The 24519-nt window shown below is 40.4% G+C and overlaps 1 protein-coding gene across 3 annotated transcripts in view; it reads left to right on the forward strand.

Moving 5' to 3' along the window:
* NKAIN3 (sodium/potassium transporting ATPase interacting 3) overlaps window positions 1-14429 on the forward strand; it is a 447473-nt gene extending 433044 nt beyond the window's left edge. Inside the window, exons 6-7 of one of the 3 annotated variants that reach the window (XM_080647094.1) lie at window positions 4415-4484; window positions 13937-14429. In XM_080647094.1, the coding sequence (XP_080503220.1) occupies window positions 4415-4484; window positions 13937-13946 (80 nt within the window). In that variant the 3' untranslated portion in view covers window positions 13947-14429. The remainder of the gene's footprint in view (window positions 1-4414; window positions 4485-13936) is intronic. The other 2 variants (XM_080647093.1, XM_080647092.1) reach the window with 2 other exon arrangements.
* Window positions 14430-24519: the final 10090 nt, after the last annotated feature.

Consider the following 24519-nt stretch of genomic DNA (forward strand, 5'->3'; position numbering starts at 1 on the left):
AAGAATATGGCATAACTAGAAAGAGAACAAAGAGAATGCATTTTAAATATTGAGGAGGGGAGGAATGTCGAAAGAGCTTGGGAAAACCATGGAACATTCAGAGATCTGGGGGAAACCTGCATTACACTGGAAGTGATGAGGAGTTGAGTATGGACCTTGGAGTCTTACAGCAGTGACTCCCAATCTATTTAATAGCTCAGCATTCACAGAGAAAGCTAACAATTATAAGGCACTCTGTGGTAAATAAATTACTTTTCTTTCAGAAATAACTGACTGGCCCAGAGGGCTGGTTAACCTAAGCCTCCCTCAGTAAACACACACACAGACACGCACCCATAAACACATGCACACACACACACACACACACACACACACACACACACACACACACACCCCATTCCAAAGAATGAGAGAATCAATATTGTATCACCTCTGAACCTACTCAGGTCACACCAGTTGGGATGCTTTGCTAGATAATGTGAAGTCAATGAATGGATTTAATCTTGGGAAGAATATGATCAGATTCCATTTTTTGGGGGGGCAGTAATTCCCAGAAGGAGGAAAGGATTTATAAAAGAGATCTCAGAAGAAATGGCTTTTTTTTTTTTTGGTATGTTGATTGTACTAGGAAAGGAAAAACCTAAAACAATAAAACAAAAAGAGAAAATAATAGTCAGAGGGAAAATATCTAAAACTGTAGAAGTAGACAGTAAAAAAGGAGTTATAGAGAGATTTCAAAGGCAACATGTTTGTCGCTTTATTTATAGAGCTAAGTAAAACACTGGCTAGATTTAAGTAAGAATAATAAAGATATAAGTGGGGGGACTAAATAACCAAGAAAAAATATATTACATAGGGAAGAAGTTATAAACTGTTTAGACAAATTTATAAAACTGTTTTTAGCCCTTACCTTTCTGAGCATAATTTTTCCTCTCAGCCATTCCATTCTGCTTTATTAACCCCAAAGAGATTTTAGAAATTCATTATTCCATTATCTAAGTATTATCCACTCTTAGAAATGTTTAAATGGGAAGAAACTCTCGGCACCGATTATGGGAAAATCTGACTCGACAGACCTGAACCCAGGAGAGGAACAAGAGCTGGAAATGTAGCCAAGTAACAATGAAAAGGGAGTTTCAAAAATAGAAATGAGAGGTGTGCTCGGGATTTTTTAATCTTGTTTTCTCTAGAATAAAATGTTCTCCCGAATAAGCCCAGCAGTAGTGACAAAATGTCCTTCAGCCACCGGTGATTCTGAACAGACAGTAATTGAAAAATTACAAAAACTTTGAAAGGGCCTTCATTAAAGGCAAACTGTAGGTGATCACAGTAAGCAGCCATTCAATCCAATCACTGATGAAGACTCACTGAAGGGTTAAGCATATATACCCCGTAGGAAAATAGAGCGCAATGTGTATGGGTTTAAGAAAGCCGAATAACTTTAAAGAGAATATAAAATGTCCTATTAAAGATGATTCAAGTAAAAATGAAGAAACAAACTAGCTACTTTCTTTCCAAATATGAGAAAACAAAAACTAAGATGTGTTTGTGGGAGCCAATATGTTACAGGCATCTTTATCAATGTGATATGACTCTTGCAAGTCAGAGGAGAGAAGTCACAGTGGTAGTTGCTTATTAACAAAGCACTCTGTAGGGACACTATACTAACGTGGTTCCCCCACACAAGCATCGAAGACAAAATGCTAAAGACAGTCCATGGGATCCTTACAGAATAACTAGAATAATGATATCACTGCATCTAAAGGAATAGCACTAGAAACATTAGAGGAAAAGTGTAAATGGACATATAGTACCTACAAGAAATCTTAGGGAGAGATTTGAAAGACTAAGAAAAAGAGAAAGAGATCCCCCCTCAGGGTTTGTGCTATTGTGGGGGGAAAGGAGTAGAGAATAAAAGCATTGCAGAATAAAAGCAAAGCAAAGCTAAACAAATGGTGATGAGACTGTCATGTGTGCTCTCAGCCAGGTTGTGAGTGTGCACTCAGGCGGGTCACATGAGCCCTGGTTGGGTCATTTGCCCCAAAGGGGACCTACCTCATGAAATAACACCAGCCCTGGAGAAAGGGCAAGCCTCGATTCTACTTGACACTTAACCCCCCAAATTCTGCTTCCACTGAGCTTTATTTTCTTTCATGTGCTCACAGAAGGTGAAACCTCGGGCTTCGAAATGTAGTGCACTAATCAATTTCCCCTCCTCCAAAGTAGCTGCTCTTCCCAAATCTGAGAAAATCAAACTAGACACAAATTCAATACAGGTGCCTCAAGGACAGACAGTCTTCTGGGAACTAGGGAGAAGAGAATGTTGGAATTCTGGCAAATCATTACCCCAGGCTAAACAAGGCTTTTGAAATTTTGGAAATCAATAGTTCATGAGAATGTGTCATCATAAATGTATCAATAATATCAATAACAGCCTGCTGTTTGCTACAGCTTTTGTGTCCCACATTCCATGGACATTAGGTCATCTAGGGCAACCATACCCTGCAAGGCAGTCATTGGCAAAATTCCTTAATTAAAGATATTATGATTTACACAGTCCTTGAGATCATTAATTTCAAATTTAACAATAATAATAAAAAGAAATTTTGAATAATCTTGTAAATAAATTTATGAAATTAATAAAACCATATTGAATATATATAAATGTACTATATGTATATTCTTCCCCAAAAAAATACCGGTGACATGGTGAATTAGAGATACAGATGGCTAAGGAGTAGATTTACAGCAGTACATGAATTTATACTTAAAGTAATGATTCTGTTAATGTTACATTCTAATGTTCAAATAATCAATATAAAGTTTGCTTTTTATTTTGTTTTAATGGATACAATATATATATTTTAGTATACAATATGTATATATATACTTATTTTTATATTTATTATACAATATATATATATTTATTTTTATAATTTTATTTTGGATATAATGTTAATTAAATCATTTATTCATAAATGTACATGTTTATACATGTGTTTATTTTTAACACCCTCTTTAACTTTCAAAGTACGCTCATGCAACTTTTAGTCAATGTTATCTTCCTTTAAAATTCTCACCCATTGGTCAGCAGGGTGAAGAAGCAAATGTCTGATTAAGTGTCTAATTTAATTTAAAAAAAAAAAAAAAAAACTTTGACCATCTAAATGGTCCCTTCAGGCACTGCTTATTCTCCCTGGGAAAATCTTTTCATGTCTCAGATGGACTCCTCTCTCACTGCTTCTCTCCTAAGGTGGTGTCCAGGGGACTGACCTGACCTGGAGTGGTAGGGAAGAAAATAAGCTTCAGGCTCCTCTGGCCTCCAGGGAGATTACCTGGAAATGGTTCTTCCCACCTGGTTGTTATGTGCCGCAGGACTCCAAGGCTTCTGTCTGCACAGTGCTCTGGCGAAGCTTTAATTGACCCATTCTCACCTCAGCTTCTCCAGTGGAGGCAAAGGATGGAGCAGATCAGGGATTGACAAGTGTGTCTAGAGCTTACATGGGTCATGGCTTCAATAGAACTTCTAGGCTAAGTCATCTCACTCTAAATCACTGCACAGAAGTGCCTGTCTAGAGCTGAGGATATGATTTAATGTTCTTCATATGCTGTGTATCTACACACACACACCCACACACACACACACACACACAACTGAGAGTTCAGTGTCCCTATATGCCCAGGTACCTGCTAATGTTAGAGTGAATAGAACCAATCTTTGCTGTAAAGTAATTAATACTTGTGATGAGCTACAAAAAAAAAAAAAAGAAATAATGAACTAAGATTAGCCATGGACATTAGGATTGGAGAAGAAAGACAGAGGCTGTGATCAAGACAGGAAGAAAGAATGAGTATTACAAGAACAGTGATTCTATGCAGACAGTGAGAAGGTACTGTGCTACCAGAGAGGAGACTAAACCTTCTTTGCAAAAGGCAGATACCTATTTGTCAAGGATGGTTTGAGGAAGAAGTCATGGACATAGACTATGTGACTTCTCAGAGGTCTTTCTAACAATGCAATAAATACTCTTAAGAATAAAATGGATTCTGGCAACAAGATGAAAAGATACAGCTTTTGATATACAGGGGGAAAGGCCATAGCTGTATGCCTATGGACAAACACATTATTTTAAATATAATGCTATTTAATATGACTTCATTTTTCACTGAAACCAACAACATCTGTGATTTTTCAGTCTCTAAATGCCCACATCTTTGTGTTTCTCAAAATGTCCCATTTTTTAACCATGGATAATATTTTGAGCTATCCTTTATATTAAGCACATGTTTTTCCATTTTGTGGTAGACAGGTATTTTTGTTAATATTATTTATATGTGTTCTATTTTAAACACCTACTATGATGTGTGTGTTTATTTAGACATTTATTCATATTGGGCTATGTTATATTTTCAGTTGATTTCATAGGTGGACTTGATGCACACTCCTACTACCAGGATCATGTTCAGTTAAAGCCTGTTAACCTGTAAGTAAAGGTGTCATGAGATGGAAAATATTAATCCTTCTAACTTGGTCAAAACTAATGAATCCTGAAATAATTTGGACCTGCTACTACTAATCATTGGTTTAGTTTTCCACTCATATTTAAAACACACCTTTCACATGTAACCCAACATCATCATTATTATTCATTCCAAAAAGGATTTGAAATAGGTAACATGATTTATGTTTCTAAAATGATATACATATTTTTTAAATCAGTAGTTGATTGCCAAAGTGAAGAAAAGGGGATTATTTAGTCTACAAAAAAAAAGAGATTAAATATGTGTCATGTGGGCAACATGACTGAGGGAAAAGGAGAGAAAAACTAGGTTAGAATCCAGGCTCAACCTGTGTGGTCTCAGGGGCCTTCCTTAATATCTCTGAGACTTGGTTCTCTCACCTGTAATATGATTTTGTTGCCCAAGATCCCCCTTTCTGGGACCATAAGCCGGTTCTTTGTCCATTAGGTGTTGCAAAACCAATTATGAAACTGAAAATGAGCTTTATTTAACAACTCAATGGCCAGAGAATGGAGAAATGGGATCCTAATAGCTCTCAGATCAATTTCTCATGGGCTTGGGGCCAGAGATGTGGATAGAGTAGGAGAGAAATGGAGGAGTGGTCTAGGCAGATAAGGGGAAACCAGTGGTGGTCTTCTCAGAACCAGGATTTTGCCTCTTTTTTGGTTCTTTTATGGCACCTTCCGTAGTCATCATGGTGATGCTCAAGAGGTTTGAGGTGTCCTGGAGACCAATTCCGTGGCTGTCTTGGTCTAGGACATTTTAACTGGCTCATTCTGGGGAGGGAACTATTAACTGAAGGCCAAACTGTTTCTCAGAGGTAAACAGAGTTATGGTGGGGTAGGGCTCTAGCTAGGTCTAATGGGACCACTGTGGGATAGTGGTTTCGGAGGGAGAGGACAGAAAATGGATTAAATGCAATAAGGCATGTATAGTACATGGAAAATTCCCTATGATTGTGACTAGTACTCAAATATTTGATTAACTATCACTAGAGGACATGGAAGAAAGTCAACAACCACAACAAAAGCCACCTCACACTGGACAGATTTCAGTTGAGTATTAGGAAGAAATCATGGTGACCTGGTTGATAAAATGCTAAAAAACAGGTACAGGGAGTCTATTCCTAGAAAACTCTAAGTAGCAAATAGATAACTGTATAAATTAATAGCTATCATGGGCTCAGTCCTTCTACATGTATTATCTCACATAATCCTCATGAAAATACTATAATGCATCACTTAACACCCTACTTCACAAAGAAGGAAAATGAGGTTCATAGACATTAGACAACTTTTCCAAAGTCCCATTAGTACTAGGTGGTGGAGTTGGGCTCTTTCCTGGATGGTAAACTATCACCATGCCTGATGTTGTGGACTTGCTATTATGATGACCTTCCTAGTATGTCAGCCCAGTACTCGACAATTCTAAGGCAATAGGGGAAATGATGTAAAGCAGTCACTGGTGTAAGAAACATGTATGAAAGGCTTCATTTGCTGCCTTTTTGCCATGGTGGTTCCTGCCCAAATCTGCAGCCCTCACTCAGCCTTTATGGGGACTGAAGCCCTGAGAAGCCCACACTGGCTTCTCCACCTCTCCAGTTGCATTAATTTCCTTCTGGCAGAATGATCTAATGGAAACATAGTTCACAAATCAGCACTGTGCCTGTCACATGAGAGATGTTTAAATAAATGTTGGTTTTCTAAAGCAAATCCAATTTGGAAAAATATTCATCCTACATAACATTCCAGGACTAAGCAGTCACCACCTCATTACTCATGCTACTGAGTGCTCGTAAATAATGGATTGCAAAAGTTGACAATTGTGGATTTGGGGAACTTGGCCAGGATTGTGATGATAATAAAGATAACCAGTGTATTGGAAGGGAGAACAGAATTGAAACAATGCCTGGTGGTAATGAGGAGAGTCCTATATATACTTGTTATGCAGTAAGAAGGTGATGAATGATTTATTTCATCTCCATTGTGAAAAAAAGTAACTCAGCAGAGAAACTGTAATACAAAAAATGTTGGTCAGATGTAAGAAGAACTTTTTATTAAGGAAAGTTACTTAAAACTGCAATTGAATGATGTTGACAATGAGATCTCCTTTCATGAATGACACATGTGCATCCATGTAGCTCAAAGGATGTTAACTGTCATGGTCCAGAGGCAAGTGACTTCCATCTATGCTCCATAAGGTTCCTTCCATCCCTGTGAATCAAGAACACATGAAACATCCTCTTAAGATTACCTAAAAGGCTTTGATCGACTCCACTACCTCCTCAAAGAGTTTCCCCAACCACCTGTTCACTGCTGAACCCTCACACCTTTGTAGCTGAATGTAGCATAAGCTACAGGCTGCAGAAAATAATGGAACAGGTCTCTGCCTTGAATATTATGCATATTATTCTGTCAGATGAATATGGAATGCCTTTCAACCATGAAGGGAGCAGGAATCTGAAAGATCAAACTAAACCTGAATTAAAATCATGGTGCATGAAGCCATTTAAAAGGTCAGTGTGTGTGCTCCCCACAGGTATGCAAATATTCCACAGTGTATCCAGTTGGCATCAATCAGCTGTTTGATTTCTTTTAATAAGACCTTTATATTGGATTCTGTTGTACCCAGTTCAGTGATGCCATATCACCACCCAGCAACAGATTGGAGAAAAAGCCAATATTCTGTACTAAATTGTCAGAGAGGGGAGTGAATGCTGGTTTGTAACTTTAAGTCTGTAATCTCCATGGAGTACAAAGCCAGGTTTTATGAGGAAGCCACTTTGTTAAGGGGATCAGGAGAATCTTGAGGCATGTGTGTGTGGATGAGTAACTTTCAACTCTACATGAGTAGGGACAGACAGACAGTCCATTCACAGGTAATGCTGCAGACTTAAACAGGAAGCCTGCATTCTCGTGTATGATTGTATCATTGCTAGTCATCATAAAGTGTACCATTCCAGGACCCACAGTCAGATTGTGTGGGAACACGTGTATGGGGATGAGATAATAGAAATGAGGCAGTTCACATATGAATTTGGTCTTTCATGCTTTGTCACTCTTTACAGTAATGATATCAAGAAATCGAGGCATACTGATTAAATAAATTGGTTTAGTTCCATATACAGCTATTTATTGATTAATTATAAAGTGTGTGTTAGGGCCTGTGCTGGGTGCTGGAACTTCATTCTACCTGGTCGCTATCCATTTTGCTGATTTTGACAAATTTTAAAGTAATTTAGTTGCTCATTTTGATGCTCCCTGATAGTCCACACCTCTTTCATAGCTGCATGGCTTTCATAGCTGTTGTTCGTCTTGAGAGGTAAATCTGCTTTTGTACACCCCCCTCCCCACCACTGCTATTGCCTCCACCATAAGCTAGTTGCTGTGTAGGTGTTTCCTTCAAAGCCACCACTGACCACATTGATGTGTGTGTGCTCGAATGACCAGAGCAGCCCTTGCTTCCTACGCCCTTCCCCTAGAAGCTGGTATTAGTGTGTGGTAGCAGCAGTGCAGGAGATCCTGGTGAAGACCCAGGTTGTAGTGATGCAGTGATAAAGATGAGTAATATTTGAGCTTTGACCGCCAGTGGCCAATGATCTAGAAGAAGAGACCTACGTAGAATAAGTAGATACAAAACAATGTCCCCCAGGCAATCTTTTGCGGAAGGGGGACTATTTGCTTCTCACTTAGGGAGAGAAGTCACTGGGATGGCTGCACTGACTTTGGAAAGATGATGAGGAGTTCATGAAAAGCAGAAGAAAATGGGTATCCCCTACATGGAGGCTAACTTGCTTGGCCGTTCTGCAGAGTTTAAAGTTGAAATTTGTGACTGTCCAATCTGGCGTTTGGCATAGATCTCACAGAACCTGAGCAAACCTATGAGGAAGCAGGTGTTTAAGCCAAGCAGGGATCTTGAGGGCCCCGGGTGGGGGGACCTTGAGAGCCTCCGCCGCTGTTGCTGTGCCTCTCAATAGTATCTGTCCTTCTGACTAAAGCTATAGAGATGCTTTCTGTGATTGTCATCTGGGTCTGGCTTTGGGATATGACACACAGGTCAGGGGTCGGCTTTGCTGGGGCCCTTCACCTTGCCACGGCCACCAGGGAGGGGCTGTAACTCTTGACATCACTACAGCCTGGGTCTTCACCAGGATCTCCTGCTGAAGACCACACACTGATACCAGCTTCTAGGGGAAGGGCGTAGGAAGCAAGGGCTGCTCTGGTCATTCGAGCACACACACATCAATGTGGTCAGTGGTGGCTTTGAAGGGAACACCTACACAGCAACTAGCTTATGGTGGAGGCAATAGCAGTGGTGGGGAGGGGGGTGTACAAAAGCAGATTTACCTCTCAAGACGAACAACAGCTATGAAAGCCATGCAGCTATGAAAGAGGTGTGGACTATCAGGGAGCATCAAAATGAGCAACTAAATTACTTTAAAATTTGTCAAAATCAGCAAAATGGATAGCGACCAGGTAGAATGAAGTTCCATAAAGCAGTCATTCTTTCCATAGGGATAATTAGACCGAGGCAGTTTATCAAAGAAAGACAGCTGTGGAATTTCAGAACTGAGTTCCCCGGTAGAGGTAAAGCGATCTGGTGATGTCAGAACTTCCCACGAGGATGCTGCCCCGACTGCTATGCAGAAAGATTTGATGGGGAAAAAAAAGCTTCTCCCACCACTGTAAGCCTCTCTTTTTCTAGCATTTCCAAATGAGAACTTGGCTTTTCTCTGATATTGTCTGGTTGCCTTTGCTGGAGGCTAGTTTTTCTTCATAAAAATTGTTCCATGCTCTGTAGCTACTGCCGAGTGAGTATCTGCCACTGTAATAAGGATTAGAAGGCAGAGGAGGCTGGCCCTCACTTCAGGCAGCTCTGTGGGCTGTGCCCACCAGGACCTTCCCTGCCTTCCTCCGCCTCCAATAGTCCAGGCCCAGAGGAAATCGACCTCTGATGACTGGCTGCTGGATAGAGCCAGAGGTGGTCCCGTTGGTCAGCTCCTTCCTCAGAACAGCTGTTTTGCAGCAGGGTCCCTGTAAGTTGGTGCCACTCCATTTTGCATTTAGAGCATCTCGATTGAAAACTGGAAGGACAAATCAGAGGCGAGTGTGTGTGTGTGTGTGTGTGTGTGTGTGTGTGTGTGTGTGTGTAGGAGGTGGAGAGATGAGAATGATGTGCTTTCCAAAAATCCGGTAACCACCAGCAATGTATTAGTAAACTTTGCCGTCTACGACCTGCATCTGCCCCATCACTCCATTTCTTGACCAAGCGCCTGCAGACTAATGAAGTGATAGTTCTCCGTCCTTAACCTGATTCTGTTTGTCTCGACTGCCTTTCACACTTCCGCATTTATGTATCCGCCACATGCAGAGTAAGGTGTCTGTAATTTGCTCACAGACAAGGCTGCCTCAACTTCCCATCACTGGGCGTGGAGTTCTGCGCCAGAGCGCTTCCATCGGGCTCTGGAAAGGGAGGCACTTTCGGAGGCACTAACGCTCCAGGGCTGTCTCAGAAGTGTAGAGCGCTACCACTGTGATGCTCTGGGCGCCCTTAGTGTCCCGAAGCGAAGGGGCTTCCCCACATGCCGCCTCACTTAGCACAAAGGGGGCTCATTGCTTTCCCTCCCTGGGGAGCGCTTTCCCTTTGTCACTGGTATTAGTAACTTTTTGATCCATGATAGGAAATAATTACACCATTTTAGGGACTATGTCAGAACGCACCCTAAAGTGTGCGCATTTGACCAAGGAGCAGTGAAATGGCTGTGTTTCTGTGGCTCCTGCAGTGGGTACTAGTTCGGGCACACTGTCCTTGCTAGGAAGGAATGATGCCACTGTCAGTGCAGCGGCCACACGAGAGGTTTTTAGATAATTGAAGAAATGTAAATATGGACTGCATAGTAAATGATGTTAAGAAATGCTTGCCTGTTTCGATAGGTGTGCTAATTAATAGGTAACAAAAGAAAAAGAAATCATCATCAGTTGAGCAGTGTTTCTCAGCTCTGTTAACTCTGGACCAGACAATTCTTTGTAGTGGGGCTGCTCTGTGCATTTAGGGATATTTAACCTCATCATTGGCCTCTACCCACTAGATGCCAGCAGTACCCCTCTCCCCCCCACCCGCTCACACACAGCCAAATTGTGACAATCAATTGGTAAACGTCCTCTGGTTAAGAATCACTAAGTTAGAGTATCATAGATATGTATTGATCAATAAAGTGACATCATGTCTAGGATTTGCTTTTAAATACCCTAGCCAAAAAAAAAAAAAAAGTTGTGGTGGATAGATGAAACTTGATTAGCCTAATTTTTATTTTAGTTGAAGCTAGATGGTGAGTACATAGGGATTCATAATACCATTCTCTCTTCTTGTGTTTGTTTGATTTTTTTAAAATCAATCTGTTTCTAAAATCTAAGGTAGGATTGCCAACAGGCTTTCCATTTATTTATTTATTTATTTATTTATTTATTCATTCATTCATTTGTTTATTTAATAGAGAGGCAACATTTTTTAATATATTTTTATTTATTTCAATGAAAAAGGAAGAAGGAGAGAGAGTTAGAAACATCAATGATGAGAGAGAATCATTGATGGGCTGCCTCCTGCACGCCCCACACTGGGGATCGAGCCCACAACCCAGGCATGTGCTCTGGCCTTTAATTGAACCATGACCTCCTGGTTCATAGGTCAATGCTCAACCACTGAGCCATGCAAGCTGGGCTGGCTTTCCTTTTAATACCTTCTCTCAAAGTTGCTTCACTGTCTTCTTGGAAAACTCCTTGCAGACCTAGTTCCCAATGCCTGGAGTAACACTCCAGGATTCCTACCTGGCATCATAGGAACTAACTCAGTTTTCTTCCCTGCTTTATCTATCCATGCTGCTGAAGCCCAAAAGCAGAAAATATTAGCTATAAGCAGAGTTAACGTTGAAGATAAATGTAGCAGATACGTAGAAGTTCCCCAACCCCCACCAATACTATCACTAACAAAGAAAGACAAGACCTTCTCCTACAGCCTTATCCCCATTCCAGAAGGGATTCACCTGGTGGATGGATGAGTAAACTTCAGGACCTTGAACCTCCCTTCTAACTAGAGGGTTGTAGAGAACTACAAAAATTCCACCACTCTCATCTCATCTTTTTATCTTTTAGTTTAAATCCCTGTTAATAGTGGTTGCCAGAGGGGAGGGGTGTTGGGGAACTGGGTGAAGGGAGGATGGGTGAAAGGTGAAGGATTTAAGAAATACAAATTGGTTGTTACAGAATAGTCATGGGGATGTAAAGTACAGCATAGGGAATACCATCAATAATATTGTAATAACTATGTTTGGTGCTGGGTGGTACTAGATTTATAGGGATGATTGCTTAGTAAGTTATACAATGTTCAATCAGTGGATATACACCTGAAACATATTATATTGTATGTCAACTATAATTTAAAAATAAAAAAAATTAATTAGATACAGATTAACTGCAAATTTACAAAAGGTAAAACAAAAAAATAGCCCTGACCAGTTTTGCTCAGTGGATAGAGCGTCAGCCTGCGGACTCAAGGGTCCCAGGTTCGATTCCGGTCAAGGGCATGTGCCTTGGTTGTAGGCACATCCCCAGTGGGGGGTGTGCAGGAGGCAGCTGATCAATATTTCTCTCTCGTCGATGTTTCTGACTCTCTATCCCTCTCCCTTCCTCTCTGTAAAAAAAATCAATAAAATATATTAAAAAATAATAATAATCCCTGTTAAACTACAGTGAAGTAAAAGGAGTAAACATGGGGCTTTGTCTTCCAGAATGTAGAGAAATAGAAGTGAGGAGAGGTGGGAGGAAGACAGGGAGAGAAAAGAACTCTAGCTCCTGAGATGTGCAGGAGGGGACAGAATTTACAGGGAGAGAAGCTACCGAAGTGAAACTGGGAAGCTGGAAAATTTCTCAGCTATTTCAATTTATGACTAACAAGTCCATTCCACACCATAGAGAGAGTTGTTGAACTGAGTTAATGGAAGACAGTTGCTAGGCAGGGATATAACATAAGTCTAAAACACATTCTTTGCTGGTGTGAGGCTCATAATGTAATGGGAGGGAGAAAACTTACAAACCTGAGTGAACCAATCAGAGCACAATTAATTGTGAACTGAATGCCATTAGCTCCACATGGGATGCAGCTGCTGCATAGGAGTTGCTATTAGCAGGATGAAAAAGCAAAGCAGCTGAGATCGAAGCTGAAGTCTTCACAGAGAAGAAATTTCAACTGAACCTCAAAGATGAATAGGATTTAGATCAGCTAAGACTTTTCTCATAAGAAAAAAAACAAGAGCAAAAGTACTCAATAAATATTTAAGTGCCAGCTATATGGCAGACAGTGTTGAGGTTGATATTGTGTAAAGGTGCATAAGCCAGAACCCTCACCTAGTATGAAATCAGGAATATGCACAGAATCTTTGTCAAATGTGTGGAGACCAGAATGACTGGAAATGACAGTGTGTACTCCAGAGAAACAGAACCAATAGGATGTGTATCTAGATCTAGATGTAAATGTCTAGGTCTGTATCTAGAGAGACAGGAAGGGAAGGAAGGGAGGGAGACAGGAAGGAAAGGAAGGGGGGAAGGGAGGCAGATAGACAGACGGATGGATAGATAGATAGATAGAGATTTTAAGGAATTTTCTCATGTGATTGTGGAGACTGGCAAGTGTGCAATTTGCAGGGAAAGACTGGAGACCCGGTGAAGAATTGATGTTGCAGTCCTGAGTCCAAAGGCAGAATTTGGAGGCAGAAGTGCTTCTTCCTCAAGAGACTTCAGTCTTTGCTCTTAAGGCCTGCAATGGCTTGAATGAAACCCACCCACATTATGGAAGGAATCTGCTTTATTCAAAGTCTACTGGTTTAAAAGTTGATCCTATCTAATAAATACCTTCACAGAGTCATCTAGACTGATGTTTGACTAAATATCTGGGTACTGTGGCCTAGCCAAGATGACACATGAAATTAACCATCACAGGATGGGGTGTATATGAGATCAATGATTAGGTAGTATGAAAGCCAGATGAGGAGGATCCTTGAGAAACCAACAGGATACTGTAGGAAGACCAGTCTAGGTCTGTATCTAGTAGATTGGAGACAATACCACCCTGTCATCTTTACCCCACAGCAACCAAAGGCAATACCTTTACATCACTCCTCAGTTGCTATGTGGTCGGCATGTCTAGCCCAGGAAACCAGTCCTGCAGTCTGGTGTTCATATCTGTGTGCCTTGAGAAGCAAGAAGCTCAGATTTTTCCCTTCCTTGTTGCTACAGCCTTATACACAGGCTGTACAAGGAACACCCACAAGCTATTTTGCATTTTGAAAAGCCTGAATGATTAGGAAGGAAATTTAGCTTTCAGTTTTGAAGTTCTTTAAAGCAATACCTATTCTCTATTTCAGGTCGAAATAAGTAATGGCATCAACTCTGAAATGCGGCTGCTGAACTTGACTTAGGAAGCAAAGCGTCATTGACAGCTCCTCTCTGCATCAACATGTCTCACTTTCTCCCAGAGGATGGACTGCGCCTCCCTGCTTTCCCACAGATCATGGAGTTCTTCGGTCACAGCCTGTGTGTTATTAGCATTGTGCACTAGATGAGTTGTAGGTGCTTGGGTGGGTATTTTTTAGTCATTTTCTTCTTATATGAATACTTGTAAATTGTTTTAAAAATTTGGTTTTAAATTTTTTAACGGATTTTAACATGAGGCATGCAAAATGGAAAAAAATGCTGTGAAAACCTACGGAAACATTGGTTTGTATTGCTGAGGTGGTAAGTCAGGACTGCCGATGGCTGCACTTATCCTAGACCTGACTGAGTTTGCACTAGCAGACATTACTTGGAGTTACTACTAGTAGAAAGGAAGTAAGATGCTGTAATAAATGGGTACAAATAGTGGATCTGGCTTTCACAATGAGTATGGATCATTTTTTTCAACACCACAAGTCAAAACATGGAGCTCCCCTTTGTTCTCGACTTCCCAAAGCCCAGGATAATATTATGGCAATCTAAATTTTCAGATTCTTGCATGATATCTCGCTCTTCCGTGTTCTGAAAAATATATATCAGGGGGGTATGAAAGAGTGAAATTAAAGCAAAACACCTCTCCCCTTGGGAGGAATATGGGTATCTATGAGGGCCATATTTTCAACTCTTTCTCCAAGTCCTGACACTGATTGTCAGACCTAAACCTACACCTGGTGGGTAGAGGCCAAACCTTTTGTGGGCATGTGGCACAGAAATCACAACCAGAAATATTGCTCTGAAGATACTCAAAAGGAGCATTAAAATGGTGCGGAATTGCCTTTAAGTACTTCTAAAGAAGATACTTATATTTGTGCTGCATCAGCTTTTCTTTCTCCTACCCCACCCTAATAACTGAGAAATTGGTATCAGAAACATCATTTTCCATGGGGAAGATGTCTTGAAAACACACCACAATTTTTTCTCATCATGTCTTTCAATGACTAGTTCCCATGTCAAAATAAGTTTTGCTCACTTTGTATAAAAGCTAACGTGAGGCCTCCTCTGGACCCCAAAATGGGGTTTAGTGTACTATTTAATCCAGCAGTTGTTAACTTGGCCCCTGCATCTTTTACAAGTCAGTCTATAAACCGTCTAAAATTATATGCAAATTTTTTGTTGTAGAGGTTCCTTTTTTCTTCTTCTTTGTGGAGTGCATATATTTTATGAGACTTCATCTGACACCTACTGAATCCCGTCACTTTTCATTCTACCGAATAAACTCAAATTCAAAATGAAGAAGAGCTAGCAGGGACCTGAGAGATGGTCAAATCCAAGCCATCATTGTGCAGTTGAGGAAGCTGAAGCCTAGAAGACTTTGGGGACTTGCCCAGAGCTCTGCATATATACAGAGGAGCCAGAGCTATGGCCAAAGGAAGGAGAACTTGGAAGGCACAAGGTGAGGTTTGGGTCCCAGGTTCACCACTGTGACCTTGGACAATGCTGGACATCTCAGCCCTGCAGTTTTTCTCATCTATAAAGTGAAACTATAATGCCTACCTCCCAAGGGTGAGGTGAGAGTTCAATGAAAATGTAAAATACTCTGTAACCTGTGAAGCACTCCACAACTGAGAGGCAGGCGTTATTGTAATGTCATAACAATAAGTTGGGCCCTCTCTGGAGCTCTTTATTACCCAAGTGCAAAGCCCAGGGAAACACCAAGCTCTTGTACGTTTTCTAAAAAGTAGCGTGAAAAAACCGCCCATGTTTAAATGATTAGTAATAATGCAGACTATAAATTGCATGTATTCATTAAAAAATAACTTTGATATTAAAATTCCAAGACTAATATATATTATTATGGAAAAAGCTAATAGAACATCAAAAACGTAGAAAATCAGTCAAAGGAATAAAATTAATATTTAAATATCTTAAACTGTCATTCTATTATGCCCCACACGCACAAACAAGACCTAGTCAACATTTCACAAAATAGTACCATGTCACTGTTGTTGCTGTTTTATCTCCATGTAAACTTGACATTCTTCTACGATGCACAGCAGAGACCTGTGTCTAACTGCAGGTAACTGGTTTGAGGAGGAATCCTTACATTAGTGAGTCTTCTATGGAAATTCAACACAGGCAACTACTTATTATGGTATGCGTGTTTGGGTTTTTAATCTTTCTTCATTTAAATAATGAAACAGTTAAGTTATAACTGTTTCAAATGGCAATTTCAGGACTCCATAATGGTATTCTGAAATTCCAGAGTATTTGCCATTCATCAGAAACAAGTTAGATAGACCTTGCACTTCCTCTCTTGCCCACTTTTCTCCTCCACACTTCTCCTCTTCTGAGCTACTCTTTAGAGGCCCTGCTTACTTAAGAAAAAGGGAAGAAAAGAGTGGAGAGCTCTGTGGTCCCAGTGGGCAGTCCCAGGATCTGGGTGATTCTGACCCAGTGCTATCACTTGTCACGTGCTGCTTCTTAAGAGAGAGTGTTTCCAGTTCTTGCAGCTTTTGCCTCTGTTTTAGGGAATCCGCTCTGCACTGTGCATCGTGCAGTAGAGCTTTCAACAAAGACATATTCAGTATATCCACTTTCTCACCAAATCTTGGCTTCTCCATATGGAAGTGTGTGTGTGGTCAGAGGAAGAGAGAATGACATATCTGTGCTCATTTGCCAGAACCTCTCGCAGCATCCTGAGATGGTGCAGGTCCGGGTTCAAGTGCTCTCCTCACAAGTGGTTCTGGTAAAGCTGAAGACAGGACATCCACTGCCCATGAGCCCCTAGGGCTGACTGGCATGCAGAAGGGGAAAGTTAAAACCAACGTTGTTTTCCTCGTTGAACGGCCTTGGCAGTGTGTCTTGTAAACCTTGGCCGACTCTACCCCAGGCTGTCTTCTATCTTGTGTCAATCACCTAGCCTTTCTTAAGTGTCTCCTGCTAACACTGTGTGGAGCCACAGGCAGCTGGGATGCTCTGCAGTTTACCTTATGTCTATTTCAGCTTCCACTCATGTTTCAAAGCAGCAAAAGTTAAGCGGGGGGAATTACAATGGGCTGTGAGGTGGCTAGAGAATTCCCAGGGGACATGAGGTGTCTTACAGTCTACAGCAGAGAAACCTCAAACATCTCTTTTAGGAAAAGCTCTAAGCCAGCATGCCCCCAAGTGTCTTAGCCTTCCACCTGCCATATAATATGAACGTATGTGTCCCTGAAACAAAAGCATATGCTCATCCAACTCCAAATCTGAGAGGTTGTTGGCTCACTTGTTTTGAAGATAATTTGACATCTTGCCCTAGCAAAATACTGACTTCATTCTTTTTTCTTTCAGAAAAGTAAGCCCTGCTATTTCCTAAAGAAGGGAGGCAGCCAGGTTCAAGAGGTTGGATCTAGCAAAATATAGCAAGGCTGCCATCTGTCTCACTTAATGAATGGGACACTCATGATTGAGAGGAATTTGTCTTCATTAGAACCAGCTAAAATGTATGTCACAGAGCTGAGGAAAACTGTCATGACTCTGCTACATTGGGAATCAAATAAAAACCAAAATTGCTCTTTTCAATCTTTGCAAATTAGAAAGGAATCTTGCCAAGAATAAACACATTTTCATTTCAGACCTAATTTAGAATTTATAGTATCCTGAAATATGGACTCACTATGAAATGAATATTCTGGCTAATTATTTCTCAAAGCAAACACTCGCTTATCATTCCTGAGGTACTTCAGTGTATAAGTAGGAGAACTCTGACAGTTGATTAGAATTCAAATGTTCTGACTTGCCATTTTAGCCCAAGGTAGTAGCTATTCTCAAGGAATCATTGAATTAAGTAGGAAAAATACAAATAATTGATCTCTTTAAACTTAGAAACCTTGAATATCTGTGTTGGGTTTTTTTTAATTTCCTTCCCATTAAAGAGTCATCTGTACCCTTTGCTGGATAGAAGGTCTGGGGAAGCGTCCATAAACCCTGTTCCCTATAAATAGGCCTACAATTTAGGGGTGTTATGCCCAATGAAGGAAAGTACTGCTTGTGTAACTTCACAATCACTGTGCAATGAAGAAAGGGAGTGGATCCATTTTAAATATTAGGAGAACTCTCCAAAAAAAAAAGAATTCTCAAAAATTTTACAATTTGTGAATAGCATCTTTCTTCATGTCTTTATTGTGGGCTAAGGGGAAAAAAATGCCATTTCTATTAGATGGATAAAGCTTCTTAAATGTTCATATTTGTAGAAGAAATTGGTGTCAGGTAAAAAATGAATCATCTTCCTTGGAATCTGTGAAATGAGAATTTCTACCTCATCTTTCTACCTTTCTTCTTAGAAAGAAAGAAAAAAATCAAAACCCAAGATCCTTCTTTGTTTCCATAATTCTGCAGGGTATGTGTTAGCTTTCCTTTTCTGAAAATTGAATTTTAAATTCAAGAACCAATCAAATGGATTACTTGGTTCTCACTGTTCTTCTACAAAAATAAATTAATTATTCTATGGTCGTAACTCTTTAACTTTTTTATTTTGGCAGCACCTTTTTTTCTGAAATGATGTGTCATTATTTTCTTTTTACTCAATTCAACAAATATGGAATGAACACTAGTGCTTAGGAAGGTGAGACAGGACAGATCACTGCAAAGTATGTGAGCCTTCCTTGCTGTTATTAGCATCTTCTCTCAGTAAAAGTTGGACCTGTGTTTCCCTTCATCTGTTTTTCTTCAAGAACATTATATCAGTTAGAGTGGAATGAGTACTACTGAGAGTCTGTTTCTCTAAAAAAAATATTCAATTGAAGAAAATCATAGAATTTTTTTTGTAATCAGGTTTTATTATACATTTCCCTAGGTTGTGTGTGTGTGTGTGTGTGTGTGTGTGTGTGTGTGTGTGTGACAGAGAGACAGAGACAGACAGACAGACACAGAGAAATCTTGAAATCTTCCAGGTGCTACTTATTAAAAATACCCCATGAAGTGATTTCAATCACTGAAGAGTTTTGACTATATTCTCCTAACACCTTGGGCCTGCAAATCTGGCAGCTATCACTGATGTCTGAGATAAGATTGATTGACTTATTCATGTTGTGCACACACATCTATACACACACTTGAATACATCCTTTCTAAACACTCACTTTATTAAAATGTGTCACATGCCCATTTTTATAAATGATAAATAGTGTAAGATTATTTTAGGGAATGGAAGTTAAAAGAAATAAGATGCCTAGTGCCATGTGTTATTCTCTGCAGGGTCAAACTGTGGAGTTGACAAAGACCTCAGCAATTCATTTGTTTGGTTTACAGGGGAGGAGACTGAGGCTGGTAGTTGCAATGGCTTGAACCATGTCCCATTGGGTTTGCTATGCAAGCCTTCAGTCCAGTCTTCTTTCCTCTACGTTTGTTGGTCATCAGCCAGGCCTTGGCTGTTGACTACAATCTGGTATTTTTTTCCACCTGGGCTCCAGGACCAGGTCATCAAGGCTCGGGATCCGAGAAAGACACCTCCTGTTGGCTCCTCCCCTTCACCCTGCCTCCACCTGAGCATCAGATGGTCAGATAAACCCTCTTCCAGTGGGTTTTGTCATGCCTTTTTGTCTTCTCAGGGCAAATAAGAAATCTCAGACCTCAGATGACTGGTCTTTGCTTCCTTCCCAACAGACAAAACAGCTCAGCCCTGCCTGCCTTCTTCTCTGTCTTTACTCACAGTGTAAACATCATCACCTGCCCAGTGCAAGCCTTCTCATGACTCTTTGCCAACCGGCAGAGGGACAGTTCATTTTCAACTGCTGGACGCCCGTCTCTTCTACAGACTTTTGTCCCTGAGGAAGCGATTTTGCAAATAATTGCTGAAAGTCACTTTTGAACTGCCTCACATAGTTTCATTTCTTTGAAACCTCTTTTATAAAGAGAATTTCTCTCTTCCCCTTCTGACTTCTTAAATCTATTTTAAACCTAAAATAACAGTCATTGAATGTAATTTTACAAAATAGTTTACTTGGGTCACCTATGTAATATGAAACCAAGAGCCTAATCATTGCAATGATTGCAATTATTCCTATTACATTCGGATAATAATACAAATGGAATGTTATATGTGAAAGTCAATTAGCTTTCAGATTCCTTCATCAGAACTTGTGTTGGGCAGCCTTCTGCTTGCCCCTCCAGGCTTTTTATTAGTCAAAACTGTCACTTTGAACCCTTTTATTCAACCAACGCCTATAAATATTTACAATTAGGTTCTTCTATGGCTTTTCATTTTGCCACCACTCTAAATTTAAAAAAAAAAAATAGTTTCCTGTGCAAGACATTTTTAGGCAAAATATAATGTATCCAAGTTCAACAACTTTAGAGAATGGAATTTTGGGCGATTCATGGGGCATGCTTAACTTGTTTTTATAGGGCAAACATAGCTCATTAATTATGTTTTATTTATTGTTCTTAAACCACTTGTTTCGTGTGGTGAATTTAAAAAAAAAAAAACTCAGTTGATTGATCTTTGGATGTTTTAACATCGCTGAGAAAAGCCATTGATTGCAGAACTCGGATATCTCACGCGCACCCAGAACCAGAAATCGCTTGGCCCTGAGAAGTGCTCTTCATGCTCCTAGGCCTGCAAAGGCTTTGCTCTCAACTCTCAGAACTTGAGTCACATTGGTCCCATTCATCTTTGTCAAGAGGAAAGTTTGGGGGGCAGGTTGAGAAGGTGAACTCTGGATCTTGTTTTATTCTTTCCTCATTTGTTTTAGGGCCAATGGCCATCAACCCTTCTTGACTTCATTCTGCCAGAGCTTCACATTTCCATAAGTAGAAATAGGGGGCTGCATAATGATTACAGCTCCTTAAGAAATGGAGTTTTCATTAAAGGTTTCCTGCAAATCCGTGATGCCCTATGAAAAATGCTGGCACAGACTAGTCTTAGCATCTGTGATAACTATAAGACGATGTCTCATTCCCTTTAAAGGACATAGATATCCCAATTTTATCCGGTTTAACTCAAAGGGAATTTGGTGTTAACACTTCAAAATACTTTTAAGTCCTTAGGGGGAAATCTGAAGTGAAAAGTGATTTCCAAATTAGTTCCTAAAGCAAAATGCCTGCCTCAGAATAACAGAGTGATTTCTCCTCCTGTGGTAGAAATGCAAAGGTAAGAACTCCCACTGAGACCTTCTGATCTGAAAACTCTAAGGAATCTCTGCCTCTGTGAGTAAAGAGACCCCCCCAAAATTCTCTTCTCAGTTGTGCTTCCCTTTCAGATTTTTCTGAGGCTCCTTGTATGTGACAAGAACTCTGCTACCTGGCAACCCCGCTTATTCTCAGCAGAACTAAGAACCAAGACACAAAACAGGTCTCTAACTAGCCCACTTTTAGGGGGTCAATAAGTTGCTCCCCTTAGGTTCAGCCTTTGAATACTGCACCTGTTCCCTCTATGAAAGCAAAGTCTCCCTAGGTCATGGACTACAACATCCTTCAGGACAGATGTGTGCCATATTTTTGCTGTGACTGTGTATGAAAGGGCAGATTGACCAAATGACCCCCTAGTGCTCAGGACCTGAATAACAGTTGCCAGAACCATAGTCATACCTATCAATCAAACCAAAGCAAGTCTGAAGGACCTCTGAGTATGCATTACAAATAGCAAGTCTAAGCTCCTAACAGTCAAAAACAACCATGGCCACTATGTGCTTCAGTGATATCAACAGACATGCTCTAGTTACATCTGTGGTGATCCGCGAGTGATGCCATAGGCCTGCTTTGACTGGTCAGTGTTTAAATAAAACCCAGAGCGCACAGGTAAGGGGACTTACTAAGGGAGCAAAAGCTGTCCCCACACAACTATGGCGGTATCGCAAAGGTTATACAACAAAGTCGTTTCTTTGATATTGTTTCTAACAAACCAGATACTATTATTTATTATTATTGAAAGCTCGCTCGCATTATTTAAATGGAGAGAATGACTCTAAGTCTCTTTATAGCTGTGACCAACAGAATGGAAGTTAGTTTGCGTTCATGTTTGTAATGTCAACTCTGCCACCTGATGGAAAATATTGGAAGTACCGAAAGCATTTCATTCTGTTTCTATGGCAAGGATCTGCTGGTAAGGACAGAAAGACAAGGACATTGCACCTCCTGTCGATTTCTACATGTTTTTAACCTTTAATGTTTTTACCAGCAGAAGTCATTAAAAATAGACTTTCAATCCCAAACAGTTCTTAGAAACTTGCCAACCAAGATACGTCTCAATGTTGACACTGCAACTTAATGTAAAAATCTTGAATGATATTTTGTACCACTCTGAATTTCTACTGCCCCTAACACTGTGTAGTGACTTCACTGTATATTAACTTCTTTTCTATACAGATTTTTGAGCTACCAGGTGAATTAATTCAAAAAGTCAAATAGGAACCATCTTATATGATGCCAGTAGCCTATGAAAAATGAAAGTCTTTTTTCTTATACAAACTGGTAAAGAGACTTGTTTTCACAATTCCTTTTTACATTTTTTGTGCATATAATACCTGTATATTGTACTCATATTCTAAAGTGACCAGAAAGTGTTACTTAATAGAGACTACATACATTTTTTATGTCGCTATGGACCCTTTGATTCTGGGTTAGCAGTATACCATTCTTTTCAATTATGAATAAAAACGCACATTGAAGTAAAAGATGACTACTGTTTTTAATGTTCTCTACATTACAGTATGCATTTATTGTTTTAAACTTGGAGAAGTCATGCATCTTGAAGCTCCCTTCATTCTTCATATTTCAAGGGGTTACCCCTCTATTTGATGTGCAAATAAAAGTTAAGTCATAGGCAACATGTCTAGAGGCAGCCCACACGTTTCGGAGCATCCCTGTGGAGGGCTCAGATGCTCCACGGTGCACCCAGCTGCTGCCTGTGTAGGTAGGCACCGTGCAGACAGCTGCTCTGGGCTGCTCTGCCAACCAATCTTTCTCATCACTGCTTCGTGTCCCTGCAGCTCACTCCAGGCACCCTCTTACCAAAGCAGGAATTTGGCCTCTCTTTATTTCCTGAAACAACCTTCTATAACTAATAAATTTTACTAAAGTTGGATGATAAAGGGATTGCATCTTGGAAAGCTTGTAAGTACCTCTCAGATACCAGTGGGCTTGAAGTCATTCTGAATTCACCTTCACAGGCGGGTCTTAGGCAGCCTCTCCCTTCTTAGTCTCCTGTCTTGCCCTACAACCTTACGGAGGCTACAACATCACTAGGCCAGTGATTGTCAATCAGTGTGCAGCGGCGGCACACTGGTGTACAGTAAGAATTTTTGAAACATGCAATACCTGACTATTCAGTCAGGGCCTCAGACCTCTTTTCCCTTAGATTGTCTAATAACAAACGACAACAGCTAACACAATAGCCGTCCAGTGTGAGTGAATCAAAATCATACCTAACTTTTTTGTCAGATCAGCAAAACGTATTTGTAGGTGTGCCGCAGAATTTTAGTAATTAGTTTATGTGTGCCAGGAGATGAAAAAGGTTGACAATCGCTGCATTGGATGACCGAAAATTTCAGCTCCATTATAATCTAATGGGACCCCCATCGTATAAGGGGTTCATCATTGACTGAAATATCACTATGCAGTGCAGGACTGAAATGCATGCAGAAGAGAAGTACAAGCAGAGGTTGGGAGGTGGAGGTGGGAAGTAATCGTCAGATTCAAGGCCTTGTAAGTCAATGCGAGTTGGGATTGTACTCAATGGGAAACCGATGGAGGGCATTAGGCCCTGATTGGCAGTGGGTGAGTCAATCACTTTCAATGCTAATGTCTTTGGGTAACGAAAACCAGCAACTTCCAGGAACTGCATGCATCTCTGAACACCAAAATCGTTGGCAAAGAACAAGGATCTTGTACTATCCCCCTTATTTAAGCATTTAATTTCTCCCTCCCCGCCTTTGGCATCTCATCCTTTGAGAATATACCTGTGCCAACACAGAGCAGAGTATGTTCTTGTTCAGCTCACTGTGACACATAATAATCCCTGACATTAGTCAATATGTTGAAAATGGAAATTCAATCATAAAAGACATTTCTGCTTCCAGATTATATAGAAATGACTTCATTAAGTTGGCTTTCAAAAAGTATTTTCCCCCAAAGCTGATGTCTCCTTAAATGGTTGTGTTAAAGGGCTCTAATGAAGACCTACATGGACTGAACCATCAGCACTAATGATGCCTGGCTCTGTCTTTGTCATTTGTGTGATGAGAAATAAAGAGACTGGAGATCTTCAGTTAATGCAATCCTTTTAGAGCTCTTTAATTGAGCAATTTCTTAAAGGACAACGTGTCCTGGGGAATAAACGCAGCTGAAGCAATTTCCTAGAGTTGCAGGCATTGTTACAGAGCAAACCTTTCCAGAGGAAAGAGGACGGGTGGTTGGAGAGGAGGTGCTACTTAAGGTAACACCATATTTCACACTTCAGCCACTGTTCCACGCCCCTCTCTTTTTTCTCTGACTTTCCTTCCTCACATTACTAATCTTTCTGCATTTCGGATACTTGGGG

This window comes from Plecotus auritus, assembly GCF_963455305.1.
Source record: "Plecotus auritus genome assembly, chromosome: 11".
In the NCBI taxonomy this organism is placed as follows: Eukaryota; Metazoa; Chordata; class Mammalia; order Chiroptera; family Vespertilionidae; genus Plecotus; species Plecotus auritus.